This window comes from Mytilus californianus, unplaced genomic scaffold (assembly GCF_021869535.1).
Source record: "Mytilus californianus isolate M0D057914Y unplaced genomic scaffold, xbMytCali1.0.p SCAF_19, whole genome shotgun sequence".
NCBI lineage: Eukaryota > Metazoa > Mollusca > Bivalvia > Mytilida > Mytilidae > Mytilus > Mytilus californianus.
Window position 1 is genome coordinate 12,276,592 of NW_026262667.1, and position 24,759 is coordinate 12,301,350.

A 24,759-nucleotide genomic window follows, 5' to 3' on the forward strand; every position below is an offset into this window, starting at 1 on the left:
GGAGTTTTATTCATTAAAAAAGGGTGATTTTCCAGTTTTCAGATAATAACTCAAAAATGCTATGAGCAGTTTTCATGAAACTTTAATGAATTGTTTATATCTATTGACATAACCTTCTTTTATTTTTTTATACCCAACGCAAAGAGTTGCGGAGGGTATAATGTTTTTGACCTGTCTATCCGTCCTTCTGTCTGTCCTTCCGTCTGTCCGTCCGTCAGTCCTATTTCTTGTCATCGCAACTCCTCTCAAACCACACAACAGAATTTCACGAAACCTTTTTAGATAATAAGGACATACTATGTAGTTGTGCATATCGACAGGAAATTATGATTCAATTTTTTTTCTAGGAGTTCGGCCCCTTTGAACTTATTTACTTTAATGTACTACTGCAACCTTTTGTCATCGCAACTCCTCTCAAACCACACAACAGAATTTCATGAAACCTTTTCAGATAATAAGGACATACAACGTAGATGTGCATATCGACAGGAAATTAAGATTCAATTTTTTTTCCAGGAGTTACGCCCCTTTGAACTTATTTGCCCAATATACTACTGCAACCTTTTGTCATCGCAACTCCTCTCAAACCACACAACAGAATTTCATGATACCTTTTCAGATAATAAGGACATACTCTGTAGATGTGCATATCGACAGGAAATTACGATTCAATTTTTTTTCCAGGAGTTACGCCCCTTTGAACTTATTTGCCCAATATACTACTGCAACCTTTTGTCATTGCAACTCCTCTCAAACCACACAACAGAATTTCATTAAACTGTGTAGATAATAAGGACATACTATGTAGATGTGCATATTGACAGGAAATTATGATTCAATTTTTATACGACCGTATATTGGTATGACGTTGGCGTCGTCGTCATCGTCGTCGACACATTGGTTTTCCTACTCTAACTTTAGTTTAAGTGAATGGATCTCTATGAAATTTTACCATAAGGTTTAATACCACAAAAGGAAGGTGGGGATTGATTTTGGGGGTTATGGTACCAACAGTGAAGGAATGAGGGGCCAAAATTAGCATTTTTGTAACTTCCAGACATAACTTGTGTGTTAGTGTATGGATCTCTCTGACATTGTACCACAAGGTTCCATATCACAAAGGGAATGCTTGGATTGATTTTGGGGGTAATTGCCTCAAAATTTTAGAAATTAGGGGCCAAAAAAGGGGCAAAAAACAAGCATTTTTATATGGACAAATACTTTAGTACAAAACATAATTTAAAGCAGTGTAAGGGAGATAAATCAAATACATCATTTGAATTACCTCCCTTACACTGATTTTAAATTATGTGGGTCAATTTTTTCTCATTTCAGATTTCAGAAATTAAAAAGAATTATTCTTCAAATATTTTTTTTTTTTTCAAATTTCAAATATTGAAAAATTTCAAGAAGTAATCTTTAATTGCACAGTATGATTTGTAAAATCTCTGACCATGTATTTAGATTTTTAATTTTGGGTCCAGTTTTCAAATTGGTCTACATTAAGGTCCAAAGGGTCCAAAATTAAACTTAGTTTGATTTTAACAAAAATTGAATATATAGAGTTCTTTGATATGCTGAATATAAACATGTATTTAGATTTTTGATTTCGGGCCCAGTTTTCAAGTTGGTCCAAATTGGGGTCCAAAATTAAACTTTGTTTGATTTCAACAAAAATTGAATATATGGGGTTCTTTGATATGCTGAATCTAACCATGTATTTAGATTTTTTATTTGTGGGCCTCGCTATCAAATTGGTTCATATTGAGCTCAGAAGGGTCCAAAATTAAACTTTGTTTTATTTCATCAAAAATTGAATTATTGGGGTTCTTTGATATGCCAAATCTAACTGTGTATTTAGATTTTTAATTTTGGGTCCCGTTTTTATACGACCGCAAAAAAATTTTGCGATCGTATATTGGTATGACGTTGGCGTCGTTGTCATCGTCCGAAGACACATTGGTTTTCGCACTCTAACTTTAGTTTAAGTGAATGGATCTCTTTGAAATTTTACCATATGGTTCAATACCACAAAAGGAAGGTGGGGATTGATTTTGGGGGTTATGGTACCAACAGTTAAGGAATAAGAGGCCAAAAATAAGCATTTTCTAGTTTCCAGACAATAACTGTGGAACGGTGTATGGATCTCTCTGAAATTATACTACAAGTTTCCATACCACAAAGGGATGGTTAGGATTTGCTTTGGGGGGTTATGGCTCAAACCGTTTAGGAATTAGGGGCAAAAAAGGGGGAAAAACAAGGTTGTCCTGGTTAATGGACAAATACTTTAGTACAAAACATAATTTAAAGCAGTGTAAGGGAGATAAATCAAATACATCATTGAAATTATCTCCCTTACACTGCTTTTAAATTATGTATAAAGTAATGGTTAATGAACAATTAAGATAATTTAAAACAGTGTAAGGGAGGTAATCCAAATACAACATTTTGGTTACTTCCCTTACACTGCTTTTAAATTATGTTTAAAGAAATGCATATTTATAAAGGAAGACCAGTAAAAATATCTGCAAATGTTGCATCTTTTTTTTTTACAAAAAAATCCATATGAAAGATTTGACACTATATTTTAAATTCTATTATAAAATAGATTAAGTTAGCACTATGCTAAATTTAAATGGGTAATTATGGTTGCAAACTCCATTGGAAATTTGAATTGAGATTATGACCATATCTTGAGGGAAAGAATTTTTTGGGGGAAAAAAGGGGGGTGGGGTGGGGGTAAAAAGAAATTGTGGGGGGTCAATTTTTTCTCATTTCAGATTTCAGAAATTAAAAAGAATTATTCTTCAAATATTATTTTTTTTCAAATTTCAAATATTGAAAAATTTCAAGAAGTAATCTTTAATTGCACAGTATGGCGCATTAGATTTGTAAAATCTTTGACCAAATTTATTTATTTGTTATGCCGAATCTAACCATGTATTTAGATTTTTAATTTTGGGTCCAGTTTTCAAATTGTTCTACATTAAGGTCCAAAGGGTCCAAATTAAACTATGTTTGATTTTAACAAAAATTGAATATATGGGTTCTTTGATATGCTGAATCTAAACATGTATTTAGATTTTTGATTTTTGGCCCAGTTTTCAAGTTGGTCACAATTGGGGTCCAAAATTAAACTTTGTTTGATTTCAACAAAAATTGAATATATGGGGTTCTTTGATATGCTGAATCTAACCATGTATTTAGATTTTTTATTTGTGGACCCCGCTATCAAATTGGTTCATATTGAGGTCAAAAGGGTCCAAAATTAAACTTCGTTTGATTTCATCAAAAATTGAATTATTGGGGTTCTTTGATATACCAAATCTAACCGTGTTTTTAGATTTTTAATTTTGGGTCCCGTTTTTGTCAACCTGCGACTTTTGTCGCAGAAAGCTCGACATAGGGATAGTGATCCGGCGGCGGCGTTAGCTAACTTATTAAAAGCTTTATATTTTAGAAGGTGGAAGACCTGGATGCTTCATACTTTGTATATGGATGCCTCATGTAACGAAGTTTCCGTCAGTCACATGTCCAATGTCCTTGACCTCATTTTCATGGTTCAGTGACTACTTGAAAAAAAAGTTAAGATTTTTTGTAATGTTAAATTCTCTCTTATTATAAGTAATATGATAACAATATTTGGTATGTGCCTACCTTGCAAGGTCCTCATGCCTGTCAGACAGTTTTCACTTGACATCGACCTCATTTCATGGATCAGTGAACAAGGTTAAGTTTTGGTGGTCAAGTCCATATCTCAGATACTATAAGCAATAGGTCTAGTATATTCGGTGTATGGAAGGACTGTAAGGTGTACATGTCCAACTGGCAGGTGTCATCTGACCTTGACCTCATTTTCATGGTTCAGTGGTTATAGTTAGGTTTTTGTGTTTTGGTCTGTTTTTCTTATACTTTATGCAATAGGTCTACTATATTTGGTGTATGGAATGATTGTAAGGTGTACATGTCTAGCTGGCAGGTGTCATCTGACCTTGACCTCATTTTCATGGTTCAGTGGTTATAGTTAAGTTTTTGTGTTTTGGTCCGTTTTTCTTATACTTTATGCAATAGGTCTACTATATTTGGTGTATGGAATGATTGTAAGGTGTACATGTCCAACTGGCAGGTGTCATCTGACTTTGACCTCATTTTCATGGTTCAGTAGTCAAAGTTAAGTTTTTGAGTTTTGGTCTTTTTTCTTATACTATATGCAATAAGTCAACTATATTTGGTGTATGGAAATATTCTATGATGTATATGTCAGTCTCACAGGTTTTATTTGACCTTGACCTCATTTTCACGGTTCATTGCTCAGTGTTAAGTTTATGTGTTTCAGTCTGTTTTTCTTAAACTATAAGCAATAGGTCAGCTATATTTGTTGTATGGAAGGATTGTAAGCTGTTCATGTCTGCCTGGCATGGTTCATCTGACCTTGACCTCATTTTCACGATTCATTGGTCAATGTTTAGTTTTCTTGGTTAAGTCTGTTTCTTAGAAACTATAAGCAATATGTCAACTATATTTAGTGTATTGAATGATTGTAAGGTGTACATGTATTTCTCTTTTGGTTAATATGACCTTGACTTCATTTTCTTGGATTATGTTAAGTTTATGTAATAGTTGTAGTAAAGCTTTCATTTAGGACTATCAGCATAATATCAATGGTTAGTAAAGAAGGCGAGACATTTCAGCGTGTGCACTCTTGTTTAAATTGGTCTACATTAAGGTCCAAAGGGTCCAAAATTAAACTTAGTTTGATTTTAACAAAAATTGAATATATGGGGTTCTTTGATATGCTGAATCTAAACATGTATTTAGATTTTTGATTATGGGCCCAGTTTTCAAGTTTGTCCAAGTTGGGGTCCAAAATTAAACTTTGTTTGATTTCAACAAAAATTGAATATATGGGGTTCTTTGATATGCTGAATCTAACCATGTATTTTGATTTTGGACATTGGACCATAATAGGTAAATTAAAAAAAATTCAAGTTCTTAGACCACATTCTTTCTGTGTCAGAAACCTATGCTGTGTCAAATATTTAATCACAATCCAAATTCAGAGCTGTATCAAGCTTGAATGTTGTTTCCTTCTTTGCCCAACTGTTCAGGGTTCGACCTCTGCGGTCGTATCAAGCTGCGCCCAGCGAAGCATTTTATTTAAATTGGTCTACATTAAGATCCAAAGGGTCCAAAATCAAACTGAGTTTGATTTTAACAAAATTGAATTCTTGGGGTTCCTTGATATGCTGAATCTAATCAGGTGTTTAGATTTTTGATTATGGGCCCAGTTTTCAAGTTGGTCCAAGTTGGGGTCCAAAATTAAACTTTGTTTGATTTCAACAAAAATTGAATATATGGGGTTCTTTGATATGCTGAATCTAACCATGTATTTTGATTTTTGGGCCCCGTTATCAAATTGGTCCACATTGAGGTCAAAAGGGTCTAAAATTAAACTTTGTTTGATTTCATCAAAAATTGAATTCTTTGGATTCTTTGATATGCTGAATCTAACCATGTATTTAGATTTTGGATATTGAATAGGTAAATTAAAAAATTTTAAGTTCTTAGACCACATTCATTCTGTGTCAGAAACCTATGCTGTGTCAAATATTTTATCACAATCCAAATTCAGAGCTGTATCAAACTTGAATGTTGTGTCCATACTTGCCCCAACTGTTCAGGGTTCACCCTCTGGGGTCGTATCAAGCTGCGCCCAGCGGAGCATTTTATTTTTTCTGATACAATTTTTTTTTCTTACACTTATTTTATTTCTCCAATGACAATGTGGGGACGTGGGGTATGTGAGCGCGCTCACTAAGGTTCTTTAATTTTATAAATTTCTGATATGACATTTAGGAGTTATGAAACTTTATTCTTTGAAAAAGTGACGGGCGTATCATGCGCTCATGGCCCAGCTCTTTATTATTTATAGTAATTTAGCTTGAGAGAACAATTCATTTACCCCGGTATGTAGTATTTAAAATGATTGAAATATAAAAGCACATAAAAAGAGTTATTGCCCTTAAATTTAATGGATTTGTTCCCCTTACTATGTTTTTGGCTATTATCTTGAAAACTATAACAGATACAGAGAAGTTTTATACGTAAGAAATATATCCCCTAGACAAAACCTACAAATAAGTCAACAAGACAGAAATGGTTGGTTTATAGGAGTATATTTTGACATAATTATATCTAATTTTAAGATGAAGTTAAAAAATTTTATATAATCAATACAATTATTTTTCTAATGAAGCATTATTGCCTTATTAGTTTTTTAATTAGGGTGTTTATTATGTTATGAATAATAACATTGAAATTGATCTGCCCTTCAAAGGGCAGGCGCCTTGATTGGTCAATGAAATTATTTGTATCCGTATTGTCACTGAAAATTTCTACCTATTTTAGCTCACCTGGTCCTACCCTAATGGCCATGTGAGTCAGTCAGTGCCATCCTCCCTTGTTTTCTGTCATTAACTTCTCCTTTGATTCCACAAAATCTAAAGTTTTAAACATGGCAGAAGATCAACGGGAAATTTTATAGGAGTTATGCCCTTAAGAAATGTAAATTATATGGAAATTTGCAATTGTAAGCGATCTCACGCCTTCATTTCTGTTTTCATAGTTATGAAAATTATATCAAGGGTTTATATCAGCAATGTCTGTTCAGTTGAAAATCAGTGCTGATCAACTATTTTTACTGGAGTTTTGCCCTTTGAAAGTTAATTAATTTGGGCAATATATCCACCATTCATTACAGGTAGGCAATAATGGTAGCCTTTATACGCCCGTTTACGGGACGTATTATGGTATACCTCTGTCCGTCCGTCCGTTGTCAACATGTCGGACAATAACTCAAAAACGCTTTAACCAATTTGCACGAAACTTTGGTGAAGTGTTTATATCTATTGACGTGAACTCCCTTTCGTTTTTTATAAATTTTAGATTTTACGTTTCTGATTTATGGGGTTTTATTCATTAAAAAAGGGGGATTTTCCAGTTTTTGCACAATAACTCAAAAACACTTTAACCAATTTGCAAGAAACTTTGGTGAATTGTTTTTATCTTTTGACGTGAGCTCCCTTTCGATTTTAGAAATTTTAGATTTAACAGTTCCGAGATATATGGGGTTTTATTCATTAAAAAAAGGGGGATTTTCCAGTTTTCGTACAATAACTCAAAAATGCTTTCAGCAGTTTTCATTAAACTTCGGTTAATTGTTTATATCTATTGACGCAAGCTCTCTTTCAATTTTTATAAATTTTAGATTTTACATTTCCGAGTTATTGGATATTATTCATAAAAAATGGGTGATTTTCCAGTTTTCAGACAATATCTTCAAAGTGCTTTGGTGACTGGTTTATATCTATTAAGATAATTACCTCCCTTTAGTTTTTCATAAATTTATGATATTACATTGAGAAGTTATTGAACTTTATTCTTTGAAAAAGCGATGGGCATATCATGCGCTCATAGCGCAGCTGTTTACTTCCCATTCCTCTAGATCTGTCCATACAGTAAACTTTGATATGGATGACATCTTCTCAGATGTATAATTTTCGGGTTACAAAGTGTGATTAAATTTTTCACAGATTTGGAAACTTTGAAATGCCCTATGTGATGTGGCTTGAGCAAGTAAAAGTTCCTATTATTACGCAGTTAAATTGTCTGGAAATTCGGTTCTTTACAAATATTTATTACTCTTGAAGTTTTTACATCTTTATTTTATGGCTTCTGCTCTCCAAAAAAGCACAAATGGTTGCAGTCAATTTTTCAAAAGAGCAGTATGTCCAATATTGCACAGAGGTTTTTTTAAGCGGCACATTAGTTATATTGACCCTTATGAAATATTACATTGTAATTGCTCTTGATAACCACCAAACCCTGATTAAATCTTTTAAAAAAGAAATATTTGATACAGTGAAAGTATGGTTGATTATATGAAGGAGGTATATGGAGGTAGAATTGTAGTAATAACTGATATGTTTTATTTGGATGAGTTGTTATTTTACAGGTCCAGTTGACAGAATTTATTCCACATTTAGTATGTCTAGTCACAGGAAGGGAACAACCATACTTTGGTAAAAATCAGTACAAACCGGTATGGTGGCCTGATGGTGTGGCATGGACAACTCCAGATGAAGAATCAGATAATACTTTAGCATTACGGGTATTAAAAATAGCACTATACATGTCAACATGCTTTACTGTGTCAAGTGTTTTGCTTAAAAATACATTTTATCTATTATACTTGGCACAATTTATGAAAGCATAAGATGAAAATCATGAATTATCTGCACTATGTAATTGACTCCTTGCAAAGACCTTTATCTCATACACTGTCAACATACAGATCTCATACACTATTGTCAACATACAGATCTCATACACTGTCAGCATATTATTGAGATCTCATACACTGTCAGCATATTATTGAGATCTCATACACTGTCAACATATTATTCAGATATTGTACTCTGTTGACATACAGATCTAATACACTGTCAACATACAGATATAATACACTGTCAACATACAGATCTAATACATTGTTGGCATACAGATCTAATACACTATCAACATACAGATCTGATACACTGTGAACATACAGATCTCATACAATGTCAGCATATTATTGAGATCTCATACACTGTCAACACATAATTCTCGTACTCTGTTTACATACAGATCTAATACACTGTCAGCATGCTATTCAGATCTCATACACTGTTGACATACAGATCTAATACACTGTCAGCATGCTATTCAGATCTCATACACTGTTGACATACAGATCTAATACACTCTCAGCATGCTATTCAGATCTCATACACTGTTGACATACAGATCTTATACAATTTTAACATACAAATCTCATGTCAGTATATAATTCAGATCTCATACATTGTTGACATACTATTGAGATCTCATACACTGTTGACATATTATTCAGATTTGTACACTGTCAACATACAGATCTCATACAATGTCAGCATATTATTCAGATCTCATTCAGTGATTCTCTGTTGACATACAGATCTCAAAAACTGTCCAAATACATATTTCATGTCAGTATTTAATTCAGATCTTATACACTGTTGACATGTTATTCAGATCTCATACACTGTCAGCCTTTTTAGATCTCGAACACTGTTTGCATTTTATTCAGATCTCATACCGTTTTGACATTCTATTTAGATCTTATGCACTGTCAACTTATTATTCAGATCAAATACACTGTCAACATGTTATTTAAATCTCATACACTTTCAGCTCATTATTCACATCTCATACACTGTCAACATACAGATTTCATGTCTGTATATGATTTAGACATCCTACCCTGTCAGAATATTATTCAGATCTCATACACTGTCAACATACTATTGTGATCTCATATATACAATGTCTGAAAAGGGACTGGTATTAACGGCTGTCGGATTGCCCTGGGCAACTAAAAACAATGTTCGGACTACTGATTTTCGTAGTGGACTTGTCCGAGGTGACAAGTAAAAAATAAAGATATCCTTACATTCAAACTAAATTGCTCCAGTTATAGTATTTCTAGATCGGAAGTTTATTTCTATAAAAACACAAATCATCAATTTAACAGTTGTTGATGCCGTTTTTTCAACCTTTATACATCTGGTGCAAATTCGGCATTTCGCGTATTTTCCCTAATCTAAATTAAGAGTTTTTAAATATCGACCAATCAAAGAGCGCAGTATTTTTATCGGACCAATCAGAAGTCTCTCTTCTCTCTATTTCTTGGAAGTGGTTCTTTATAGAAATTGAAGGGGCAAACATACAAATTCAATTTTATTGAACGAAAAAGTTGTCCAAAATTAAATATATAAAAATTAAGATACAAATATGTTAAACCATTGATTCAAAAGAGAACTTTACCAGTACCATACAAATGTACCAATTTTTGTGCATGTCAGTATATGATTTTTATCGATCGCCGCATCATTTTTGAGTTTGGGCCAGATGCCGAGGATGTCCTAACTAACTGAACATAAGGTCATACACTGACTCACAGACATTAAGGTCAAGTTACAGTAAATGAGCTGTCACAGATTTCAGTAAAATTTTACATACAACTTTGGCTTGATGAACTACAACTGAAAATCGAAAAAATAATGCATTTATCTCATTTATCATTCGAAATATTACTGATTGAATTCTTTCAAAATGGGTGAACATTTGTATAGAAAGCACATAAAATCGGCAAAAAACCTTCTAAAATTTGTCTTAAAATCATCAAATCTCTAATTTCTACTCCATAGATTTTTCTTAAAAAACTATATGTTGTTGATACACAAATTTCCGTTTTAATGATGCAAAATAAAGATAGGGTCACCGACTTCGTTTTTACGGTATACATCATTCACAGTTGTGTTCTTAGTGAAAAAATCCCACAAAATGTCGAAATAATCGTAACGTCATCACGTTGCAGGCCGTAAAACGTTGATTTTTGACGTTTTTCACTACCAACAAGGTAACAAATTGATTATTAGACAAAAAACGAAGTCGGTGACCATATAATTATTTTATATCATTAAAACAGAAATTTATGTGTCAACAACATATAGTTTTTTAAGAAAAATCTATGGAGTAAAAACTAGAGATATGATGTTTTTAAGCCAAATTTTAGAAAATTTTTCTCCGATTTTATGTGCTATCTATACAAATATTCACCCATATTGAAAGAAATCAATCTGCATTATTTCAGATATTTAAAGAGATAAATGCATTGTTTTTTTCGATTTTCATTTGTAGTTCAACGAGCCAAGGTTGTATGCCAAATTTTAGCAAAATCTGCGATATAGCCTATTTACTGTTTCTTGACCTTAACAGCCTGTTAACATAACAATATAGTAATATAGAACTTGTTATTGTATCAGGTTCACTCTGTCTGAGCTCTATCTGAAAAATTCATCTCTATTTTTATATGACCGCAAACAAATTTTTGTGGTCGTATATTTGGTATGACGTTGGCATCGTTGTCGTCGTCCGAAGACACATTAGTTTTAGCACTCTAACTTTAGTTAAAGTGAATGGATCTCAATGAAATTTTACCATAAGGTTCAATACCACAAAAGGAAGGTGGGAATTGATTTTGGGGGTTATGGTACCAACAGTTAAGGAATTAGGGGCCAAAAATAAGCATTTTTGTAACTTCCAGACATAACTTGTGTGTAAGTGTATGGATCTCTCTGACATTGTACCATAAGGTTCCATATCACAAAGGGAATGCTGGGATTGATTTTGGGGGTAATTGCCTCCAATTTTTAGGAATTAGGGGCCAAAAAGGGGCAAAAAACAAGCATTTTTCTAGTTTCATGACAATAACTTGTGTGTAAGTGTATGGATCTCTCTGACATTGTATCACAAGGTTCCATATCACAAAGGGAATGCTGGGATTGATTTTGGGGGTAATTGCCTCCAAATTTTAGGAATTGGGGGCCAAAAAGGGGCAAAAAACAAGCATTTTTCTAGTTTCATGACAATAACTTGTGTGTAAATGTATGGATCTTTATGAAATTGTACTACAAGGTTCCATATCACAAAGGGAAAGCTGGAATTGAGTTTGGGGGTAATTGCCCAAAAAGTTTAGGTATAAGGGGCCAAAAATAAGCATTTTTCTAGTTTGCAGACAATAACTTGTGTTCAAGTGTATGGATCTCTCTGAAATTGTACTGCAGGGTACCATACCTCAAAAGTAAGGCTGGAATTGAGTTTGGGGGTAATTCCCTCAAAATTTTAGTAATTAGGGGCCATAAACGGGCAAAAAAACAAGCATTTTTCTAGTTTCAAGACAATAACTTGTGTGGATCTTTATGAAATTGTACTGCAAGGTTCCATATCACAAAGGGAAAGCTGGGTTTGAGTTGGGAGTAATTGCCCTTAACGTTCAGGAATTTGGGGCCAAAAAACAAGCATTTTTCTAGTTTCCAGACAATAACTTGTGTTCAAGTGTATGGATCTCTCTGAAATTGTACTGCAAGGTACCATACCACAAAGGGAAAGCTGGGATTGAGTTTGGGGGTGATGAATCATAAGGGGGTTCAAAAAATTGGGGGGGGGGGGGGATTTTTTTTTCCTTTTTTTTCTTTAAAATTTTCCATTTTAAATTGGTTATTTCTGATTTATATATAAAAGCAAATAATAATGATATGGTTTGAATAGGTAAATTAAAAAATTTTAAGTTCTTAGACCACTTTCATTCTGTGTGAGAAACCTATGCTGTGTCAAATATTTAATTACAATCCAAATTCAGTGCTGTATCAAGCTTGAATGTTGTGTCCATACTTGCCCCAACTGTTCAGGGTTCGACCTCTGCGGTCGTATCAAGCTGCACCCCAGCGGAGCATTTTATTTAGTTTGCTACACTACCATGACTACTGTACAGTGTTATTTAAATTTTCACCTCTCTGACTTTCAATTTTCAGTTCACAAATTGTACCCATTATATACTGAGTCTGTACAAAACTACAAAAAATAGGTGAATTTAACAGATGGAATAATAACAACATAATAAGTATACTTTATTGCGATGTTGTGTGACTATATCAAATAAGAAAGATACATAAAAGACACTGCAAATCAAAAAAGGTACTAAAAACTGTCTGTTATGAGTTGGCAAAATTTGGACAAGTGATATTTCCATTCTGACAAGTAAAATTCATAGTCACTTGTCTGATGGGACAACTTGGTATAAAACCTAATGTCAGTCCATGTATCAGCATATTATTCAGATCTTATACATTGTCAGCATTCTATTTTGATCTCTTAAACTGTCAGCCTTTTATTCAGACTGCATACACTGTTAGCATATTAATAAGATCTAATACATTATCATCAAATATTAAGATCTCATACACTGTTGACATACATATCACATATTATTCAGACATCATACACTGTCTGCAAATTTTTCAGACCTCATACACAAGTAGTTGTCAGCATATTGTTCAGATCTCATACATTATCAGCATATTATTCAGATATCATACACTGCCTGCAAATTTTTCAGATCTCATATACTGTCAACATACAGATCTCATACACTGTCAGCATACTAATCAGATATCATACAATGCCAGCATATTATTCAGATATCATGCACTGTCAACATATTATGCAGATATCATACAATGTCAGCATATTATTCAGATATCATACACTGTCTGCAAATTTTTCAGATCTCATACACTGTCTTCAGATCTTATACACAAGTAGTTGTCAGCATATTATTCAGATATTATACACTGTCAGCATACTATTCAGATCTCTTACATTATCAGCATGCTATTCAGATCTCTTACATTATCAGCATGCTATTCAGATCTCTTACACTCTCAGCATGCTATTCAGATCTCTTACACTGTCAACATACTGATCAGATATCATACAATTCCAGAATATTATTCAGATATCACACACTGTTAGTATATTATGCAGATATCATACAATGTCAGCATATTTTTCAGATATCATACAATGTCAGCATATTATTCAGATATCATACAATGTCTGCAATTTTTTCAGATCTCATACACTGTCAACATACAGATCTCATACACTGTCTTCAGATCTTATACACAAGTAGTTGTCAGCATATTATTCAGATATTATACACTGTCAGGATGCTTTTCAGATCTCTTACATTATCAGCATGCTATTCAGATCTCTTACTCTCTCAGCATGCTATTTAGATCTCTTACACTACCAGAATGCTATTCAGATCTTTTACACTCTCATCATGCTTTTCAGATCTCTTACACTGTCAGCATGCCAATCAGATCTCTTGCACTGTCAGCATACTGATCAGATATCATACATAGCCAGCATGCTATTCAGATCTCTTATTCTGTCAGTATGCTATTCAGATCTCTTACACTGTCAGAATGCTATTCAGATCTCTTACACTGTCAGTATGCTATTCAGATCTCTTACGCTGTCAGCATGCTATTCAGATCTCTTACACTATCAGAATGCTATTCAGATCTCTTAAACTGTCAGCATACTGATCAGTTAGCATACAATGCCAACATATTATTCAGATTTGTACACTGTCAACATACATATCTCATTCAGTGATTCACTGTTGACATACAGATTTCATACACTGTCAACATACATATCTCATGTCATTATTTAATTCAGATCTTATACACTGTTGACATGTTATTCAGATCTCATACACTGTCAACCTTTTTAGATCTCAAACACTGTTTGCATTTTATTCAGATCTCATACCGTTTTGACATTCTATTCAGATCTTATACACTGTCAACTTATTATTACAGATCTCATGCACTGTCAGCATACTGTTTAGATATCATACATAGCCAGCATGCTATTCAGATCTCTTACACTGTCAGTATGCTATTCAGATCTCTTACACTGTCAGCATGCTATTCAGATATCTTACACTGTCAGCATATTATTCTGATCTCTTATACTGTCAGCATATTATTCAGATATCATACATAGCCAGCATATTGTTCAGATCTCATACACTGTCAGCTTATTATTCAGATCTCTTTCACTGTCTGAAAATTTTTCAGATCTCATACAACATGTACAACTCTCATACACTGTCAACATACAGATCTCATACACAAGTAGTTGTCAGCATATTATTCTGATCTCAAACAGTGTGAGCATGCTATTCAGATCTCTTATACCGTCAGCATATTATTCAGATATCATACATAGCTAGCATATTGTTCAGATCTCATACACTGTCAGCATATTATTCAGATCTCTTTCACTGTCAGAATGTTATTCAGATATCATACACTGACAGCATATTATTTTTTTACAGATAAAAGCCCAAGAATTAAGAGCAGTTGTAAGAAGTTGTTATAAACATCTGGGCCAGGAAAGTTTATTGGGAGGAGCTTCTGAACCATCAGAGATAACAAAGGTACAAAGTATTGCCAGAGTATTTAACCATTGAATAAGTTATTTCATGAACTCTAAATTGACAATTGATCATCATTCTTTATGAACTGGCTCAAAAGCTGGAAAGAATTATGTTCATAATATACTGTTGTTTTATTACTATTTACTTCTCACTGAAGCTCCACATGAAATTCTCTTTGTTGCCCCAAATTGCCTTCTCACAGTAGCTCCACTTTGCTATCTCACACTTGATCCACATTGCCTTCTCATTATAGCCCCTGTCCACCATATTGCCATCTCACAGTATCTCCACATTGTCTTCTCATTGTATCCCCACATTGTCTTTTCACAGCCTTCTCACAGTAGCTCCACCTTGCCTTCCCACAGTAACTTCACATTGCCTTCTCACAGTAGCTCCACTTTGCTTTCTCACAGTAGCTCCACATTGTCTCACTGTTGCCCCTGCCAACCACATTGCCTTCCCACAGTAGCTACATTGCCTGCTCACTGTAGCCCCACATTGCCTTCTCACGGTAGCTTCATATTGTTTTCTCACTGTAACTCCACAGAGTAGCTCAACATTGCCTTCTCACAGTAACTCCATACATTGCATTGTCACTGAAGCTCCACGTTAACTCCAGCTTTCCTTCTCATACAAGATTTACATTGCCTTCTCACAGTAACCCCATACAGTAACTCCAGATTTCTTTCTCACACTAGGCCCACATTGCCTTCTCACAGTAGCTCCACACAGTAACTCTAGATTTCCTTCTCACATTAATTTACATTGCCTTCTCACAGTAGCTCAACATTAACTCCAGCTTTCCTTCTCATACTAGATTTACATTGCCTTCTCACAGTAGCTCCACACAGTAACTCAAAGAGTAGCTCCACATTGCCTCCTCACAGTAGCTCAACATTGCCTTCTCACAGTAACTCGATATAGTAACTCCTGATTTCTTTCTCACACTATATTTACATTGCCTTCTCACAGTAGCTCCACACAGTAACTCCAGATTTCCTTCTCACAGTACTGTAAATTCAGAAATTATTGCGTGCATTTATTATTGCGATTTTTTAAAAATGGACAAAAATGCGAAATTAATTATTGCGATGTCAGGAAAATCTGCATACAGATATATGTAAAAGATAAATGAATGCGAGTTCTTATTATTGCGATACTCACTTAGTCGCATTATTCGCATTAATAGCCTAGCAATAATTTCTGAATTTACAGTAGCTACACTTTGCCTTCTCACAGTAGGCCCACATTGCCTTCTCACAGTAGCTTCACACAGTAACTCCAGATTTCCTTCTCACAGTAGCTCCACATTGCCTTCTCACAGTAACTCCAGATTCGTTCATACACTAGATTTACATTGCTTCTCACAGTAACTCCACAGAGAAACTTCAGATTTCCTTCTCACAGCAGCTCCACACATTGAATCCAGATTTCCGTCTCAAACTAGATTTACATTGTCTTCTCACAGTAACTCCACACATTAACTCTACATTACCTTCTCACAGTAGCTCCACATTGCCTTCTCACAGTAGCTCCACATTGCCTTCTTACAGTAGCTCCACATTGCCTCCTCACAGTAGCTCCACCTTGCCTTCTCACAGTAACTCCAGATTCCTTCATACACTAGATTTACATTGCTTCTCACAGTAACTCAACAGAGAAACTTCAGATTTCCTTCTCACAGTAGCTCCACATTGCCACCTCACAGTAGCTCCACCTTGCCTTCTCACAGTAACTCCAGATTCCTTCATACACTAGATTAACATTGCTTCTCACAGTAACTCCACAGAGAAACTTCAGATTTCCTTCTCACAGTAGCTCCACATTGCCTTCTTACAGTAGCTCCACATTGACTTCTCACAGTAGCTCCACATTGCCTCCTCACAGTAGCTCCACCTTGCCTTCTCACAGTAACTCCAGATTCCTTCATACACTAGATTTACATTGCTTCTCACAGTAACTCCACAGAGAAACTTCAGATTTCCTTCTCACAGTAGCTCCACATTGCCTCCTCACAGTAGCTCCACATTGACTTCTCACAGTAGTTCCACATTGCCTCCTCACAGTAGCTCCACATTGCCTCCTCACAGTAGCTCCATATTGCCTTCTTACAGTAGCTCCACATTGCCTCCTCACAGTAGCTCCACATTGCATCCTCACAGTAGCTCCACATTAACTCCCCACAGTAGCTCCACATTGACTCCTCACAGTAGCTCCACATTGACTTCTCACAGTAACTCCACATTGACTTCTCACAGTAGCTCCACATTGACTCCTCACAGTAGCTCCCCATTGACTTCTCACAGTAGCTCCACATTGCCTCCTCACAGTAGCTCCACATTGCCTCCTCACAGTAGCTCCACATTGCATCCTCACAGTAGCTCCACATTGACTTCTCACAGTAGCTCCACATTGACTTCTCACAATAGCTCCACATTGCCTTCTTACAGTAGCTCCACATTGCAATGTCACAGTAGCTTCATATTGCCTTCCCATAGTAGTTTCACATTTTTACAGTCAATAATAACGGAAATATGCCATTCTGCACAATAAGGAAATTTTATAATCTTTAACAAAAGTGGATGGATTGCCTATTATACATACTGGGTATATATGTGTGGACATACAGTATTAATTTTACAAGGAAGAAATTCAGAATTTGTCAAAATTAATAATTTTTATCAAACAAATATTCTTAGCCATACATTTGTGTATTTTCTGTTATGAGTCTTAGCTTCAATTTTAATCCCTTTCATCAGTCAGTAACAATTAATGCCAAATGATGGACTTCATGGTAAGCTTCCATTAAATGTTAGTTACTATTTGTAGGATGAGGTTCTAGAATCTCCTGCTATTCAAGACACCAGTGTGCCTGATACAGGAGGTAACAAATGTTAGAAAATAGTATTACTACAGTAAAATCTGTGATAACTGGTGACAAATATTTTCTTTAATTTTTAACTTAACTGGCATGTAGGGCCATGTGAGCTATTGCCATCATTTGTCAATTGTCATTGTTTTGTCATAAAACTTTTTCAAAGATCTCCTCCTCTGAAACTATTGAATCAATTTCTACCAAACTTTGAGTGAATGATCCTTATGGGATCATTTATAAAATGTGTGGTTTTTTTTCTCAGTAAGTCAATAAACATGGCCACCATGGCTAAAAATAGAACATAGGGGGGTCAAATGCATTAAGTGTCTTATATTTTGAAAACTATAATAGAAAGAGAAAATCTAACTTGGCAAACATTTGTAGAATGTCAAGATCAGCATATTTTCAATTTTCACCATAATTTATTTTTATTATCAGATGACTTTTAAAGGAGTTATTGCCATTAAATGACGGTTTTTAGCTTAAATTCATGTTTTGACCTAGTAACTCAAAATGATATTTGAAAAGTAAAAACTGTTAAAGGCAAGAATAACCAGCAATACAAGACCTACAAATATTCCTATATGACCGAGAGAAAAAAACATTGGATGGCGTCTTAAAGAGTTATGGTCCTTAAATGAGGATTTTGACAAATTTTCTTGTTTTGCCAATTATCACAAAAAATTATATCAGATAGTAAAAATTGTAAGCAGCAAAAATTATCAGCAAATATAGGACCTATGAAAAACACTTTGTGACCAAAACCATTGGATGACTCCTTATGGAATTGTGGTCCTTCCATGACGATTTTTGACAAATTTTTAGTGTTTTTGCCACTTATCTCAAGAACTATAAAATATACATAAAAACTGTAAACATTCAAAATTATCAGCAATACAGGATATACGAACAAGCCAATATGACTGAAACCATTGGATAAGTCCTTATAGGAGTTGTTGGCCTAAAAACAACTTTTTGACTGATATTCATAATTTTGCAAATTATTTTGAGAAGCATATGATCAGCTATGCAAGAGGTGCAAAAATATATGTTTAAACTTTTTGATGATAAACAATATGTTGACACAAATTATCAATTTGAGATATTTTTAATAAAATGGAATTCTCATGCATATTTGAACTTTATTAGTGAACTAGAACTTTAAAAAGGCTCTGATTGTGCAGGTAGCCAGTTTATAAAACTCATAATACAGTTTATTATAAATGAAAACTTTTGGAACTAATTTTTGGTACAGAATGGACATGTTTGTAGTTTAGTTAGGGGCTAGTTGTCACAGATTTTACTGTATAAATTTATGCAGCATATTTATCACAGCTGTGTATTACTTGTTTTTCATGTTTTTGTCACACATTATACATGGTATAAGACAGCAAGTCATCAACACAAGTAAACATAAAAAAAAGAAAAGACAACAAACAAAAGCCAAAAACCCCAAAATTTCCCCAATTCTAGACATTTTTTTATTGAATTATACAAGAGACAACAGTTAATCACTAAATTCATCAGTTTTAGTAGAAACAACAGTAAAACCTGTAATTCATCAGTGTTACTAGAAACAACAGTAAAACCTGTAATTCATCAGTGTTATTAGAAACAACAGTAAAACTTGCAATTCATCAGTGTTAGTAGAAACAACAGTAAAACCTATAATTCATCAGTGTTAGTAGAAACAACAGTAAAACCTGTAATTCATCAGTGTTAGTAGAAACAACAGTAAAACCTGTAATTCATCAGTGTTAGTAGAAACAACAGTAAAACCTGTAATTCATCAGTGTTAGTAGAGAAAGAATTAAAGCTGACCTGATTACATTTGCTATTTAATCAAAATGTCAACATTTAGAATGCCAGCTGCAGTGAAATTGGTATGATCAAAAACAGTTTTATACGCCCGCTTACTGGACGTATTATGGTATACCGTTGTCCGTCTATCCGTCCGTCCGTCTATCCATCCAGTGAATTGTTTATATCTATTGACGTGAGCTCCCTTTCGTTTTTTATAAATTTTAGATTTTACGTTTCCGAGTTATGGGGTTTTATTCATTAAAAAAGGGGGATTTTCCAGTTTTCAGACAATAACTCAAGAATGCTTTCACCAACTTGCAAGAAATTGTGGTGAATTGTTTATATCTTTTGAAATGAGCTCCCTTTCGATTTTACATTTCCGAGTTACAGTGTTTCATTCATAAAAAAAAAGGGGGATTTTCCAGTTTTCGGACAATAACTGAAAAATGCTTTCAGCAGTTCTTATGAAACTTTGGTGAATTGTTGATATTTATTGATGTAAGCTCAGTTTAGAATTTTATAAATTTTACATTTAATATTTCTGAGTTATGGGGTTTTATTCATTAAAAAAGGGGGGATTTTCCAGTTTTCGGACAATAACTCAAAAATGCTGTCAGCAATTCTCATGAAACTTTGGTGAATTGTTTATATCTATTGATGTAAGCTCCCTTTACATTTTCATAAATTTCTAATATGACATTGAGAATTAATTGAACTTTAATTGTTTACAGTCTGACAACAGATTTACTAAGTATTGCGCAACAGCACAGTGTATTGCACAACAGCAAGAAATCTTTAGTTGAATATAAATTCAATTCATATAATCAATTTCAAGTTCTTTGACTACATTTATTCAGAAACCTATAATATGTCAAATATTTAATACAATCCAAATTCAGACCTGTATCGAGCTTGAATATTGTGTCCATTTTTGCCCCAACTGTTCAGGGTTGGACCTCTGCGGGCGTATCCAGCTGCGCTCAGCAAAGCAGTTTATTGTACTATGGATCAAATCTAAAAGCAAGATTCTGATATATATATAAAAATAAGAAGATGTGGTATGATTGCCAATGAGACAACTATCCACCAATGACCGAATGACATAGATGTTAACAACTATAGGTCACCCTAGGTCCTTCAACAAGGAGAAAAACCCATACCGCATAGTCAACTTTAAAAGGCCCAAAATGACAAATGTTAAACATTTCAAACAAGAAAACTAACAGCCTGATTTATGTACAAAACAATGAACAAAAACCAAATATGATATACAGCAACAACGACAACCACTGAATTACAGGCTCCATTTGTCTCCATTTGTCCACGGCTTTAATTGTTCATTCTATTTCTGCTGACAAGATCGAAGGTATAGAAATTATTATAGTTACCCCGTTTTAACCTGATACTAATAGTTGTAATTTCTGTTTAACTGTAATAAGACATTTTTTCTTCTGAGGAATTTGGAATACTGCAAACAAATTCATTGAAGGATTTATTGATGTAGTCATTTGCCCTAAATATTTGAGTATATTCTCGATGATATTTTTAATCTTGCAGGTGATTGTCAAGAAAATGTTGAAGATCCTATATGGATATGTTTTCTGTGTGCTCAACAATTTGCCGATCAGGAGGAATTAATGACTCACCAAGACAAATGTGAAGAAGAGGCTGAGAAGGAGGAAGAAACTAAACCCCCACCCCCACCCCCTCCTCCTCCCTCACCTCCGGTGCATAGAAAGTTAAGACCCCGTCGTACTAAACCAACACACATAGTTATACAGCCTCAAACGGCACAATATCAAGTCCAGCCAATTAAATTAGTCTGCCATAGGAGGAGACGATTTACACCAGAACCTTATATTCCTCCCAAAACGGAGGATTTTCTTAAAGCTCTTAATTTATCAGACAAACCAAAGGAACCTCCTAGAGTTGTTACTCCTGTCTCAGATATTGATAGTGATTGTGAAATAATTGATGTCACATATGATGAATCTGCGGTAAAGACGCCCAGAACTCCCAAATCATTAATGTCACAGTTGAGTAGAGACACACATAACAGTTGTAGAAAACGACACTTAAGTTTTACTCAAGCATTGGAACTTCCTGAGGGGTATAGCTCAGAAGACTCTGAGAGTGAAAATGAAAGTGGATCTCAGAAAAACAAATTGAAAACTCCACTTGGAACTTTACTTTGTGGCATTGATTTAACTTCACCATTAGGACAGAGGGTTAAGAAACACTGGAAGATTGATACTAATTATTCAATCATTAGTGGAGATAAAATAGAGCAGTTTTGTTCTGGACCAATGAAAAATGATTTTGTGGAAAAATTACGTCACAGGGGAGAATCTTCATACCCAATTGTATTCAATAAGAAGAACCGAAGGCATATGTCAAAACATAAACATGCATATAAATTTAACTCAGGACAAAGAAAGGAATTCATGATGCGTTTAAAAACAGGACTTACAAAAAGAAGCAGAAAATTATTGGAGGACATAGTCAAATGTTGTGTTAAGCTTGAAAGAGTGAAACCAGGAGTGATAAGGAGATGGTTAAGACCTAAGCCCCCTCCACCCTATCCGTATGCATACATCCGTAGAATGTATGAACAGGAACATCCTATTATTAAGAAAATAGTACAGAAACCCAAACCTGGACCTAAATATGCCAAATTAAAACAAATAACTGATGGTCTTCGCAAATTAAACAGGCCTCACAATCTTCTTCCAAATCAGCGAATGTTTTCTAAAGTGGTTCATAACCCAGATGGTTCTACAAGTATGAGAATGGTTTACCCACATCCCACTGCCCCAGTTAGACCTCAGTTCGGCAATGTGCCAGGCAATAATAGGCGAAAACAAACATTTAATCAAAGTACGGTGCGACAGATCAATCCAGATGACATTGAAATAATTGAACTCTCATCTTCTGATGAGGAAGGTGATAAAGCACCTCAGCAACCTCCTCAGACAGCTTCACTTCCTCAGAAAGGGATGACCACATTTAAAAACATAACTGGGGTTGCACCAAGTCCTCAGCTAGCAAGAAGGATGGCAGTTCCTAATTCACAAAAGGTATTCAGGTCAAATCAGCAGCATTTGTCGGGTTTAATGTCACCAAGAATGACTTATTACCCAAGACTTCAGCAACAAGTCTCAAGGCCTATTAGTCCTTCAAATACCAGAGAAAGAATATTTCAAGGTGTAAGAGGAATATTAAGTCCGTCGTCATTACAAAATAAATCTCTTACTACTATACATTCCTCACCTCCAGGCGCAAGTACTTGTAAAGAACTAATGCAAAATTCCAAGCCTGTATCAGGTTTGATAAATAGAGCAATGTTTAAAGAGACACCACAGATTCTTAGAACCTCTCAGAATAGTCCATCCAAATCAATGAACAAAAATTCACCAAAAGCAGCAGGTTTTCCTGGGTATGTTCGAATGGACTACACAGTTCCTGCTGATTCAGATTCTAGTTCAGTAGGTGCAAGCTTTAGTGTTAAGTATACAAATGGATCCCCAGTCATATCTAAAACTGTGGTCCAACCTGTACAGACCAACAGATCACCATTAATTACTGGGTCACAGCCAAAACCACGAGATCCTATAATGGAGTCAGACGTCATTGTCATTGATGATGAAGATTGATTATAATTAATTATTTATTTATCATAGTCATGCTGGTATTCATGGTAGTTTACTTCTTTTTGTGTTTCTGAAAACATCATGTTCTATGGCAAAAAAAGTTTTGTATCTCGGATTTTTTTTGTGTGTTATTTCCTTGTACTTTAATTTCTTATTTAAGCAATATACCTTGATGCAATATGAACATGATGAATAAGGCATTCATTTGACAAAGTTATTTCAGACTTCTACTCTATGTTCCAAATTAGAAAGTTCAAACTCTAGTTCATTTAAATTATCTTCTAAACTATTTACTTTTATAAATTGTAACTTGGATGGAGAGTTGTCTCATTGGCACTCATACCACATCTTCCTATATCTATAAGCATGATATAATAGAAGGTTATTGCATGAATATTGGGGAAAATTGTCCTTAGTAGATTTTTATGAAGAATTGAATGCTTCTTTTTGTAATTTTATTGGGGTGTGAAAGCTTTTACAGAATCACATTTTGTATGAAGCACAGAAAAGCTTCACACTAAAAAATGCTGCTCTCAACTCTTCTCAACCTTATATAATTACATAAAGAAGCATTCAATTCTGTAATATATCTACATTTGTATGTTGCAACCATGAACATGATGAAGAGTTAAATCAAGCCTTTTTCTTTTTTTTTATGATTGTTTTAAAGAGTACATGCAGTCATAGAAAATGATTATAGCATGAACTTGCGTGTGCAAAATAAATTATAAGAAGGATAATATTCACCAATATTTATGCAATAACCCTTTTATTGTATAGTAATGCTTGTAAAACTCTTTAAGATATATTTTTGTCACACTGACGTCACTAATTTGAAGCTTTATTTGCACGTGCAATACAATAAATTATTACACACCAACCTTTGATTATGATCAAAATGAAATTTGGTCTTGCCATGCAATTAATATGGATTCAACCACTGCATCATGTGTGATACAATATTCTGCTCTGAAAACATCTCATATATTCATTCCTGACTGTCTTATAAAAAACTGCCTCAGATTATTTGTAAATGGAATCGGTTATTTCTTCATTTAAAAAATCATTAAAATTTTTATTAATAAATTATTAAATTATATGATACATTTATTACCCAAAGAAGTTAGTTTTACAGCAATATGTGTTTGAAGAAAAATTTCGAGAAATTACTTAAAATGCATATAATATTCTTTAAGAAGTCAAATTAATATAAAGGCAGCCACAGTTATAAATTTTATCATCATAATATAAGATGCTTGAGCTTTAATTGATGATGAAATCTTTAGGACTCACTTCTCCATTATTGATGCCTATTTCTTTATGAAAGTACTATAGAAAAGATTTGATATCTCCCCGGGCCTTTACCAGATGGGCTATCCTATAAGGTTACAATTTAATGATACCACTCTACAGTAAGTCAGTTGTATGTTCACAATATGATGATAACTCTAAAAGTCAAGGTCATATAGTCATAAGATACCACTCTACAGTAA

The 24,759-nt window shown here is 34.2% G+C and overlaps 1 protein-coding gene and 1 long non-coding RNA gene across 2 annotated transcripts in view; both read left to right on the forward strand.

Annotated features, from left to right (window-relative positions):
• The window catches only part of LOC127726951 (uncharacterized), a 38,225-nt gene extending 13,803 nt beyond the window's left edge, over nt 1–24,422 (forward strand). The window contains exons 3-6 of the mRNA XM_052234326.1: nt 8,015–8,170; nt 14,837–14,938; nt 17,768–17,822; nt 21,174–24,422. Coding sequence (XP_052090286.1) covers nt 8,015–8,170; nt 14,837–14,938; nt 17,768–17,822; nt 21,174–23,269 — 2,409 coding nt within the window. The 3' untranslated portion in view covers nt 23,270–24,422. The remainder of the gene's footprint in view (nt 1–8,014; nt 8,171–14,836; nt 14,939–17,767; nt 17,823–21,173) is intronic.
• On the forward strand, nt 3,379–4,707 carry LOC127726957 (uncharacterized). Its single transcript, XR_007993731.1, has 2 exons — nt 3,379–3,832; nt 3,980–4,707. It is a non-coding gene; the product is annotated as an uncharacterized LOC127726957 (long non-coding RNA).
• Nucleotides 24,423–24,759: the final 337 nt, after the last annotated feature.